Source organism: Dermacentor albipictus, chromosome 7 (genome assembly GCF_038994185.2).
Source record: "Dermacentor albipictus isolate Rhodes 1998 colony chromosome 7, USDA_Dalb.pri_finalv2, whole genome shotgun sequence".
NCBI classification, from domain to species: Eukaryota; Metazoa; Arthropoda; class Arachnida; order Ixodida; family Ixodidae; genus Dermacentor; species Dermacentor albipictus.
In genome coordinates, this window is record NC_091827.1 from 99,510,728 (window position 1) to 99,523,601 (window position 12,874).

Sequence of the window (12,874 nt, forward strand, 5' to 3'; positions counted from 1 at the left end):
CGTCGTAATCACTGTGATTTCATTTCGTTCAAAGAGTGCACGTGGGCTTTTGACCAACACACAGGGGATTCGGCTTTGTGTCAGGAGTTTCGTTTTGTATTGGTGTTGAAAACCTGCTCTCGTAACAACAAATCCTGCTGGTAAACTCGAGGGACAAAATAAAAATTCACGCGTAAGTACCAGAACCGAAACCAAAACACTCTCGAGGTGTGCAGTGGCGCTGCGGATTATCACGTGACGTCGCGAGCTTCGTGAAGAAGCGCATGATCGCCGTAACAGCGGAGGTGTGACCGTTCGTCGGAATTGGTTTCTTTAAATTCTGAGGGGTTTGATATCGTCTTAGCAAATAAAAGTCATGAGCGGCAAGGAGAGGCTCGCCATCTTCCCTTCCCGCATGTGAGTGAATTTCTCGAACTTCTCAGCATTGTCAGCGGAGAGACGTCTCGACGACCGTCGGCCGTTCGGAGCTTTAGTTTTGACAACAAACATGTTCTGCGGCTGTGAAGAGCGTTATTTCGCTTCCAGAAAATTAATTATGCTCTGTTTGATTTCTTACAGGGCAATGGCCACCATGAGGGGCAGGCTGAAGGGTGCTCAGAAGGGTCACAACCTTCTCAAGAAGAAAGCCGACGCTCTGCAAATGCGATTCAGGGCGATACTGAAGAAAATCGTAGAGGTGCGTACAGGTGCCTGCATGGCCGATATTTCGCAGGTGCTTCTGACCTAATGTAACAGTGAAGTTGTGGTGCTAACGCAGTCGCTACAGCTGACCCATCTCGACTGCCGTTACCGTAGCTTTTGCGAAGGATCTCTGCACCCTTAATTACCACTGCCGCATATCGTAACCGTCGGAGCCTGGTTTAGCTTTTGCGGTACCGCTGCAGTTAGTATTCAGGACGACTTTCATTGTTACATTGTGCGTGATTTATTTTATCGAGCAGCTGGAAAAACCTTGTAAATGTGTGTGTATGTGAACGTCACTCAACACACCGCATAGCCACGTCAGTATATATATAGCTTCACTCGCAGCTACGAGGGAATCATACGTTATAGTACGGCTCATCCCGCTAATTTGATTGGTGTAGCTGCTTGCATGCCAATTTCTAGCCTTGCGGTAAACTTGTAAATAGAAATTTCCTTTGCCATTTCAGCAAAGCATGCTTAACACTTGTGCTCCTGGTCAAGTGCGCTGTGTCATGTGCGAAGGAGTCGGTAGCTGATAGACTAACATAGTGTTTTAGCTGCGGGCTGGTATTATGTTGTTCTTATCCATGTATGAATTGAGTTCAGTTAAGAATTGAACTAAGTGCCCAGAGAACATCAAATCTGGTTTGCAAAGATATTGCGAGGCCACAGATGGGGCGGCGCTAGCGAATCAAAAAGCGCCCTTGCGGTTTCTTTGTATCAGAAAGGCCATCACCATAGCAATAAGCTATGCGATGGTGTGTTGACCTGTGATAGTTCTGCGTTATGAAAAGTGTAGCTTGATTAATACGAAAAAAATTCCCCAAAATTTTCACTGAGGTGCATTGTTTCTTGACCAAGATGTCCGATTTTGCACCATTTTCGCTACAGCAAATACCACATAATTTTCAGTAGCTTTGCAGCCCCATCGTCACTAAAAAAAATTGCTTTGTCATAGCATTTGAATATCTTCATACTATGTGTTTCCTGTTGACAGTTTTCAAGCTGCTGCCAGACATTCATTTAGGCATTTCTTTTTGCTGACTGAATTTCACTTGCTATACCAGTTCCTGGTACTTTGGAGAGAGGGTTCCGAAAAATAACTTTGACCAGAGATATGTTACGTTATATGCATGACACATTTCCCAAAGTGAACTTCACAAAATGTGTACCTTTAATTTCGGTTGCAGATTTTTTAAGTGACAGCCTTGGCTGTAAAGACAATAAATTGTGCAGTGTTGCGAGAATTTCTCATTCAAGTGCTAGGCTTTGCTCATGAGGATTTGATGTTTGCCTGAAGCCTATACAGGCAAAACAGCTACACAGAGAGAAAACGTTCCCTAGCCCTTATTATGTATAACTAACTTGCCCGACGACTTCAGTTTCTGCACTTGCGGGCAACCTTTTATTTCTTGCCTGTTGCGGTAGCCTAGTGGCTATGGCGTTGCACTGCTGTTGTCAAGGTCAAGCGTTCGATTCTGGCCACGATGGCCTCAATTCGAAGGGACCAAAGTGCAAAAATGCTTGTGTGCTTAATTTAGGTGCATGTTAAAGAACCCCACGTGGTCAAAATTAAACTGTACCGTGCCTCATAATCATATTGTTTTGGCATGTAAAACTACAGAACTTTTAAAAATCTTTCTATCTGTGAAGGCAAAGTTATGGGCTCCTCTATTGCTGTGGGAGGCTGTCTTGGAAAGTGGGGTGCTACTCTCGGTTTGTGTTGCATTACGTAACTTGTCCACGTTTACTAAGACAACAAAAAGTTACACCATTGTAAAAGTTGCATGCAATTTGCTTTGCCTACTTATGGAATATGTTCATTATTATGTTTAATATAACCTGAGTGCAAAGTGAGCACACAATAATCAGCAGCGCTCATGGATGCCATTTTGCTTTTGAGACTTTCATAAAGCAAGTAATGAGGTCACATGTCAAAACTTGAGAAAGACAAAAAAAATATGTCAAGGTGTGTCTATCATTGGGGAAAACTCGGAATTTTCAAGGGATTAGTCAGTTTTTTAATATTCAGGGAAACAACAGGGAATTTTTACCCTGGTTTCCTTGAATCGGGGAAATTGATACCTACAGTGGCAAAGTCAGTGGTATGCCAAAAGGAAGCAAGGAACTTCACTGAACCTACGCAATCTTAAAAAATTGGTGTACCTCTTGCTGGATTTATGAGTCGCAGAATTGTTGTGCGGTCTGATATCGCAAAAAGCGTGAATTATTCAAATCAGCATGTGGCATTCCAACAAGCTTATAAGCTTTTTGGTAGTAGTAGTTGAAAATTATAGGCTGGCGGTAACTTGGAAAACTATAAACTTCCATTATTTTCTTGTTCCGGAACCACCTACAGAACTGGTTGAGGAAAACTTGGAAAAATCAGGGAATCTGAAAATTCCAGCATATTGAACACATAAACTGTCGATCCTGACTTCAGAATGTTGCATCTATTTTAAGAGTACTGGAAAGTATTGGAAAGAAAAAAAAAATTATATTCTGCCTTTGAAAATGGGAATAATGTTGTGGGATGACTTCTACTTGGTGTGCCATCTGTACAGTTTGACTTCTGTAACTTTGCCTTCAAGAAAACTATACAATGGTTGTATTCTAGCGGTACTCGCATATGGTGTAGAAGTTTGGAGGCTAAGAGAGAAACCTGAAAAGTTATGTGCTGTGCAACTAGTGATGGAAGGCAAGAAATTCTAGGGTATCTTTGGGAGACAGAGAGACAGGCGGTGTGGATTAGAGAGCAAACAGGGGTAGCCTGTACTGTAGTTAACATAAAGAGGAAAGAACAGAGCTGTGCAAGCCATGTAATACTTAGGGTGTATAAATGGTAGTCTGTTACAGAATGGGTGCGAAGAGAAGGGAAGCTTAATTGAGGAATCGTAAAATTTGCAAGGCCTAAGATTGTGTAAGCTTGTACAAGATAGGGGTAATGGAGATTGCTGGGAGTGGGTTTTTTTCTGGCAGTAGACATAAAAAGTATTGTCATTTTAGCATATTTGTCACCAGATCTAGCAACTTGCTTGACTGTTTAGTGGCAGATTTTTCGATTTAGCGACCGGCAACTTTTATGGTGGCACGACAAACCATTGGCAACATTTTGGCGACTTCCAAATCAGGAAAGTTGGTTCTAAAATAGCCTTCTAGAACACACTTTACTATTCAAGAGCTACGTATGAGCGGTCGACCGTGGCTGCGTGATGCCTAGGCTCTGTGATCATGATGAAGCAATGATTGCTTTCACAGGATTCACAGCGGGCTCAGTAAATGCGTTTGTTTTTTTAATTCTTTACAAAACCAATTTGAATGGGCCTTAATGCTCCAGGTTGTGCACTATCACTAAACATGTTCAATTGGTGGACATTTACAAATTTTATTGTGAGATTTACAGCTGGCAAATAATAAGATAGATTCACTATGGAGAGGCGTTATGCATAGGAGTGGGTAAGCTTGTTGACGGGAGCCTGGGCACATTGCTTCCTAGATAGGTCAGTACTATGAATAGGCTTCAGCTTGACCAAGGGGTAAAAGTGTTGTAGTTGACGTGCATAAAAGGTAGCACAATCGTCATCACCTTGTTGCCACGCAATCTTGTGCATTTTGCAGAATTTTGCTATCCCATCAGGAGTGCGTTTTAATAGTTTCCACAGTCATCGAGTGAGATGTGTTCGTGTTTGCTTGTGTGTGAGACACCATGCTCATTAACTTGGTTAGTATGCCTATATTTGCATCTTTATAGGACTGATAAGACTACTGTCATTACTTCATATAGCTCTTTGCTAATTTGCTGTTGCAATCGATGCTTTGCCTTTCAGGCGGAGCTGCAACTTTTTTATAATACATGGAGAGAAATCCTACAACTCGAGCAATGTAATGACAAATGCAGGAATGGCAGGGGGCCGCCATGCTTTGCACAGGGAACGTGTCTCCAGTGCAAGTGATCATCCATGAAAGCACTGTGTTCTGCTTGAGCAAAATCTAAATTGAACCAATCAATTAACCAACATTTGATAACTATGATTAGCTATTGCAGCAAGTTGGTTTTTAGGAAATATATTCTGGAAACATTGGGTTAAGGAAATGCACTATTGTGCCACGTAAGATTACGTGTACAGAACTCCATTGATACTATCCCATTAGGCATGATTTCATAGCACCAGCGTTCGCTCTTTAGAACACAAAAAATGGCCCAATACAGTTACACTTCATTTTTACCAGTTCATATGTTCCCGGAAAACGCGATCTTTCAGCACAAACGTTCGGTATGATCACATGATACATTTTCCGGCCTCTGACCACCCGTGTCTTGTGAAAACACTGGTGTGCACTTGGTTTATTCTGGTACCAGCTGATCTCCTCCTGGGTTGTCGCATGCTGCATTCACAGCCGTCACCACCAACCTTGCTGTGATAAGCATTTATTTCACAGGGCGTGGGGCATAGTGGTGTTGGAAGCATACTGCTAGCTTTTAATAGGTGATAGCTTAAACTTGCCGCCATTCCCTGCTGCAAGAAGCACAAATGTGAGCATCATGTTTTCAGCGGCATCGTAGGCATTACATTCAGGCGTTGCCAACCACTTTGATATTTTTTTCAGTTTCCCACTGCACTCTTAAAACACTGTGCAATAGGAAAACGACAATGTGAGTCTTGGGTCTCTTGGGCACCACCAGCTTCATGCGTGTCGGTGTCTCATGCTGCAGCGATTCACCCCGAGTGGGCACATCAAAACTTTCTGCCGGAATGCCCTGTTCGGAGAAGCTTCTGACACATCTGAGTTCGAGTAGCGCAAATTTAAGTTTGCAGAAGCCACAGAAATGACAACGCACCTCTCAGGCCCCACCAGTTTGTTGCATGTCGGCGTCTTATGCTGCAAAGATTCGCGCAATGCTTCACGTTACGTAGATGTCAACTACAGTTGAGTCTGCCATGTGATTTACTGACCCAGTCTGTCATGTGTTTTAGTGACACTGGACTGTATGTTTTCCTGGTTAGTATGTCTTTTTTTTGTGTGTGTGTGAAAACATACGAGCAAGGTTCCACTGTATTTATTTCAGTAAGGATATTTAGGTATTACGTGTTCTTTAATTGCATAATTTGATGGAGAACAGACCATCACATTTGTAGCGCTAGTACAGATGGCTATATGTATATGCTAACTCTGTCTGTGTGCTGTTCTGTGTTGAGCTGTTTGCAAAGACAGCTGCAGCAGCAGCCACAGTCGGCAAGGTCCAGGAGGTTTTGCAAGGAAAGCTTTACTTTAACATCTGACTGACATCTCTAGCCAAACACAGTAACTGTAGCTGCTAGACTCGCTCACATGGTCTTAGGTGGCTGCTAAATGAGTGTACAGCAATGGACATTTCATCACCTGTATCAGATTACCAACAGCAACATTTCTTGTGCTGCATGCAGACCAAGTCGCTTATGGGTGAAGTAATGAAGGAGGCAGCGTTCTCCCTGGCCGAGGCCAAGTTCACCAGCGGCGACTTCAACCAGGTCGTCCTCCAGAATGTCACTCGAGCTCAGGTCAAGGTCCGGTCGCGAAAAGACAATGTTGCAGGTACGTCAAATGGGCTTCGAAGCTGCCACAACATTTCAGTGTGATGGGCGGCTTCATCTGTCTTGTGCAAATTTGTGGTTTCAAAACGAAGCACAGTGTGTATGGCAGTAGTTAGTAGTTAGCAGATAGCCCTATGTAGCTATCATGCTTTAGTTTTTTGAGCATGAGGTCATGAGGTTCAAATTTTTTTTTGTCTGCCATGACTGCATTCTAATTCCAGCAGAATGCAAAAACTCTTGTGTCCTGCTGTGGGTGCTCTTCTTACCATTTAAGGAAGAGGCATATGAATAGTCAACTTCCATTACGTCGACCCGTACGGGACTGATGAAAGCGATCAAATTATCTGGCGGGTTGAATTATACGAGATGAAAAAAAAAAAACATGCCAGAACAAAAAGCTGATTCATTTGGCAGTATTTACCTGATAATAACTCGCCCCTGAATCAAATGCGCACCCAATTTCTATGTGCCCAAAGTAGAAAACTACTGTAGGGATGACAATAAAGCTGCTAGAGAAAGTAGAAGTCTAGCGTGGACTTGATTTTTTTAGGCAAAGAAATGGGCAGGGTACTAATGTCTGTTGGATGATGGTGGCTTGTTTCCTAAAGGCAGCGTTGCCGCTCGTATTTTTATGTCAGCTTTGCCGCAGTACGCCCGTGCTATGTGGTAAAGCACACATGCAACTCAAAGGTTGTTTTGGTTTCATATCCGCTTGCATTGCGCAGGCAATTTTCGGCACAATCTTTCTGGAAAAAAAAAGGTTTACCTTAGAATCGGGTAATTGCTGTAATCAGACATTGTGAACAATGGTTATTGCTTAAGAATTTTCCCAGGCCAGGCCAGAAATCAGTGTTTTTGGCAGACGACGTGTCTTCAACACATTCAGTCCCTAAACTCTGCCGAGACAGGTGCTGCCACTAAGGTGGTTGCTGTTGGGCACACCATAAGGGTCAGGCGCTTGCATACTGACCAGTCGTTTGAATTACTTGGCAAAGGCTAATTTTAGAATCTAAACAGTGAAAGTTCTGGCCCATAGAAATGCATGGGTGCCGGCCTGCACCTTCTGTTGAAATTGAATTAGATGAAAAATTGAATTAACCATAGTCATATTAACAAGTCAGTTGTACTTTAGAAAAATGTTTTTTCCTCCATCCACACTTGTAAAATACACAAAGAAAAAGCATAATTAACAAAAGGAAAGAAATATTCTGCAGAAATTTTTTTTACCAGGCAGAACACAAGTGGACTTTGCCCCTAGCCTCCTATGGCTTTGTTTGCAACTTGTACAGACTGCTGCCGTTGTATGTGAACCATAGAAGTACATTTGCTCTATATTACACGTGCTGTACCACTGTAGCCGGAGGTCTTGCATCAGTCAGTGTCCTGTGATCGAACTTTCAGAAGAAAGCAAGCTGTGTGCCAAAGTTCTTCTACATCGCCCTGTGTTTTTGCTTCAATCCAACAAATGACGCTTGCTGCCTGTCAGTCAGTGTTGACTGAAGAGATATAGCCAGAAATTTCGTACTGAATGCCGAAGCTTGGCAAGAAAAATTGCTTTTCTGGCGTTTTGCCTGTAAGCAACACTCGTCCGTAAAGGGTTAAAGAACATCAGGTGGTCAGAATTGGCTGAGAGTTCTTCCTCCATATTACTGTCTCTGACTAGCTGAAGTATTTCCTATCTGTGCAGTACCACCAGCACATGCACTGAGTTGACGCATACATAAAGTGTGGGAAATTTTTTATTGTTTTTCGGGAAAGCAAATGAAAGCACTGGCACCAAAAGGGGCACGACAAAGGAGGGCAGTCAGGCGGGTTTTGTCATGTGCAGGAACAAATATAACTATTAATCTATTTGAGCAGAAGTGTCAAGCATTCGGACCAAACAGTGCATGAAAACCACAAAGCACTTCTCTGTGGCCCCTCAAGACGTCATGACTGATGGCCTAACCATGAGTGGCGCTTGCTATCAATCTCAAGGGTAATTTTGTGCACCTACACAAATGCCCAATATATGGGGCAAAACGATGGACGTCGTAATAGCTTAGTTGGTAAAGCACCACATGCCTGATGTGGAAGTTGTGGATTTGGCTCCCACCTGCAGCAAGTTGCCTTTTTTTGTCCACTTCTAGTTCTGACTTACTATGTCTGCATTTCCATTAAACGTAGCAGTTAACTTCCCCTATGCTTTATCTGGCCTCATTATCGGTTTTCTTCATGTGATTGTGACCGTGGAGTTACTGAAAATATTACCCAGAGTTAAAATTGGTGCTGTGCCGCATTGTATGCATGGAGATGCCAGGATGGGGTGGCCTCTGATTGGTGTCGTTCTTGGAGAGCTAGGAAACCTTGGAGGCACAACTGGCTAACACCATTCTGTCCGTCACTATGGTTCATTCCCTAACAAAATAACACCTAAGTAACTGTTCTTTCTTTAGTAGACAGTTTTAGAATAGCGTTTGCAATGAAATGTAAAAGCATTATATACATAAAGAAATAGTACTGTCATCACTGCGCATGCTCCAAACATTATTGGGTGTCTGTGGTTTATGTACGCTATGGTAATGTACATTATTTAATGAGTTTAATGTTCGTAATGTTTACGTATACTAAGAAATAGCTTTGTCAGACATGGGGCAGCACCCATGGCTTCTGCTTCAGCGTGAATTGTCATGGCTATGCTCTCGCTGTCCTTGACCGCCAGAAACCGTTGAAATGAGCTTTGGCTTCCTCTAAACTCACCTTAAATGTTAGTTATGGGCACATAGCATGTCTCATTTCTGGGATTGTTCAGTAATTCGATTCCGGCATCCGTATGCCTAAATGAGAGGTGTCTGCATAGCAACAACAGGATGGTTGCTAAGGGATTTTCTTGGCTTGGATACGTTTGGCACAAGGCAGCAAACGGCGCCCTGTTTTCTAATGTATTCCTCACGTTTACGTTCCTGTATGCCACACGAAAAGTCTTGAAGAGACACGCACCGTAATGTCCTGCAAAAGTGGTTCCGTTGAATGTACATAAGGTTACAAACGCTACTCCAAAACTGTCTATCACATGATGAAATTTTGTTAGTCATCAAGACTTAAACTTCAATGCACAACTATATGAAACATAAGAAGTAGCGGCAAGCCACTAAAGTTGGTGGACATGCGACTAGGTTTGTGCTTCCTTTGCAAAAGTTTCTCATTTGTTCTTGTTTGCCATTGCTTGGTTATGCACTGTAAGTGAGTTAACTTTATAGAAAAAGAACCTTTTAAGAAGGTTTTAAGAAAGCATCATTGGAATGCCCATGACCATGTTTTAGGCCAAGCCACGTTCAAGACGAAGCCTCACACACCCACATCCTGGCATTCCCAAGGAGGCACGGCGCCCATTGAGAAACTCGCGTAGATGGTGGCACCAGATTTCCCTCTAGGAGTTATTTTGATAAAGTCTGTTGTTCTGAGTAATAGGATTAGGCAGTTTGGCAACATTAGGAAATTACTAGGGTTAAGATGGACTCAATTGACACTCGACAGGCATTGCTAAATATTGCTGGCAAAGAGCTTCATCCCACAGTGTACCTTATATATATGATTGATGCTTTGGAGCCATTTACTTGGTCTTGAATTTCCGCCATGATTGTTCCTACAAATGCGGAAACACAGAGCCTCGTGTGGTCATTATTCACCCCTTACGCACTGTTCTTCCCCTCAGGTGTGACCCTGCCGATCTTCGAGTGCTACCAGGAAGGCACAGACAGTGAGTGACCATTGCATTTGAAACTTTTTTTCCAGGTTATCTTCCGTGCAAGTTCAAGCAGATCCAGCCTGCCAGTCTTTAACCAGTCACCGCACAGTCTTTAACACATAGAGGACCATGCCAATGTTAGAATAACTGCCCTTTCCAAGAAACAAAAATTTCAAGCACTATAAAATTATCGCGTTGGACGCCCGAACTTTTCTTTTTGATTTTGCTACTTGCTGCGTTAGCCCATTGGCTATGGCTCTGTGTGGTTGAGCTTGGGGCTGCTGGCAGAAATCTGGCTGCAGCAGCCGAATTTCTTCGGCGGTAAAATGCCAAAACGCTTATGCACTTAGATTTAGGACCATCTTAAGAAATCCGGGTGATCGAAATTAATCCAGAAATTAATCCTCCACTATTGTGTGCCTCATAATCAGGTGCTTGGTGGCTGCAGGCTGCTTTCATTTTGGCAAGTGATAAACGCTTGGATGGACCCTGTTCAAGGAGGTGGTAGAGGTTGGCAGCACGTTTTGTTTATTGCCTATTTATAGCGTGCAATGCCACTAACTCGTGACGGCACATGCTGCTAATCAGATAGGCGAAAATGAGAGGCTTGGCAGCGACAGACTATACGGGTGCACTCATCAGTTTCTATGTTTTATTGCTGAAGCCACTGGCATGCCTCTGCACATTTCCAGTGCTCATTTGCGAATATTCAATATTTTCAAATATACGATGAAATATTATACAATTTGATGTTCGCTTCAGCTCAAATTTCAAAATTTGTAGTACTCAAAACAAATGAAGATGCATTTAAAAGCATGTATAGTGGAGAGTTTCAGTTTTGGTAAGAAATTTTATTGCCATAACATGACTCAGACAAGCCAAATACAAAATTTATTTACAGTCCCTAACTGGACTTTTATATCTGCTTGGTTATTCGAATATTGATTTTGCGGCACTACCACCTTTTCTCTTGAACCAGTGTATGACGGCGACTAAAGTTCCGCATGCCGACGGTTGTCTGGCTCGATTTTTCGGACGTGACCCTTGTTATGATGTCCTGAAAAACGGCGACGATAAAGAATGTTCGCGCTAATAAATTTGTGAGCAACACTCTCACTTTGACTGGCGAGATGGTTTCTCGGATTCCCGAGAGCTGTACTGCCTCTGCGTATAGATTTGCATCTATTCGGCATGAAACTGTAACCTTGGTTGCTGACACCTGGTTAAGCAGTTCTGGTTAGGCCTAACAGGCAAGGCAGGCTTGCTAGTGGGTGGGAAATATTATCCTTGATGGAGGTTTGACACTCATAGGTGATCGGGCCCAAGATCATCCACAGGGGCTAGACTGAGAAGTGGCAGATGTTCCTAACAAGTTTGTCTGCATGCTTACTGGACGGAGTAAGGTAATCCCACACATAGGCGGAAAGCAATGAGCTGAAGCGGTACTCTCGGGCGATCACTTTCGGAGTGATAAGGACTTCTGCAAAATCTTGTGCAACTTGGCACCAGATGTGTCAGCCACATACTTCGTTATTTCCAGTGCTGAATTGCGTGAAATCTCACAAAAGTGATAGTATTTGCGAAAAGGATCACCCGAGAATACCTCCCCTGAATTTGCACAACCCAGCATAAACTGCTGGCATCTCGTAGTCAAGGCCGCACGTCACACCACTGCCTGTATGGCAACGGGCGAATTCGAAACATTCAAGGTGTTGTATTCTATAAGAGTCCACCTAGTGGACTGTCCATTTCAGCCGCTGCTGATTGGCTAGGGTCGCTCGTCTTCTCCTCTTTCCTACAGCTGCATCCAATCAGCAGCAGCCGAAATGGACAGTCCACTAGGTGGACTCTTACAGAATACCCCCCCTGCAGTCTCCACCAACAGAAAACTTAACGTAGACTGATGGACAACACAGACCACACTGAGCAAAAGCCTGTAAATTAATTTTCACTGCTGGCTGTGAAAAGGTGTCGAACTTGCATTTTTTCATGAAAATATCTGAATAACACTGCTTCAACACTATCCGGATTCCAGGGATGAATCTGTTTCATTCTTCACTAGTAAGGAACCATTCTTCCATAGATTTGTCGATATGTGGCATTTGTGTCAAGATTTTATACAAATATGACCTTTTTAACTATTCATTTCAAAATTATTTATCGCCTTTTACTATTCGCTTTGACTTCAATTTGAATGAAAAAAATTGACATTTGCACAAATTTACTTGTAGGTGCTTTCCACGACCCTGCTAGGGGGCACTTCCATGTCTGATCACATGGTGGTGCTCCATTGCTTGTCTCAGCTGGCCTCCGCAGCTTCTGTTTACAGTGGCAGTGCACAAGGCTGGTGCAGTGCTGCAAGCCGCTGGTTTGGAGTTTGTCGCCAACTATGACTGCGTGAATGGCACAAAACGTTGGCCAGTGCTTCAGAAGACATGTAGATGTTGTGTATCTATTCTTCCAAGCTCACTACACCTTGTCCAAATGTTCTGAGCATTGCTGTAGGGTGCACATATACCGTATTTACTCGCGTATAACCCGCCCTTGCATATAACCCGCACCCCTAACTTTGAACCCCATGAAATAAAAAAAAAAAATCCTCGCGTATAACCCGCACACTTACCTGAAAAAATGAGGACTAGGAAGTTACAACTGAGCAAACAGTCACCATTTTAGTTTTCAAAACAAATATATTTGAAAATGACTGCCGCAACGTTGTCAGTGCTGTCGTTCAATTGTCAATCGTCGCCACTCTCACTGCTGCCGTCTGAGGCTTCATCGCCGCTCTCAAAGACGTAATCATCTTCGGTACCATCTAGGCTGTTGCTTATGGCACACTTCTTGAAACTCTTGCGTACCATGTCGGCCGGGATCATCCCCCATGCATCTA

The 12,874-nt window shown here is 43.2% G+C and overlaps 1 protein-coding gene across 2 annotated transcripts in view; it reads left to right on the forward strand.

The window, feature by feature from the left end:
• Window positions 1-236: 236 nt before the first annotated feature.
• Vha36-1 (V-type proton ATPase subunit Vha36-1) overlaps window positions 237-12,874 on the forward strand; it is a 74,642-nt gene continuing 62,004 nt past the window's right edge. For both annotated transcript variants that reach the window (XM_065450289.1, XM_065450288.1), the window contains exons 1-4: window positions 237-396; window positions 559-676; window positions 6,111-6,258; window positions 9,952-9,996. In XM_065450289.1, the coding sequence (XP_065306361.1) occupies window positions 356-396; window positions 559-676; window positions 6,111-6,258; window positions 9,952-9,996 (352 nt within the window). In that variant the 5' untranslated portion in view covers window positions 237-355. The remainder of the gene's footprint in view (window positions 397-558; window positions 677-6,110; window positions 6,259-9,951; window positions 9,997-12,874) is intronic.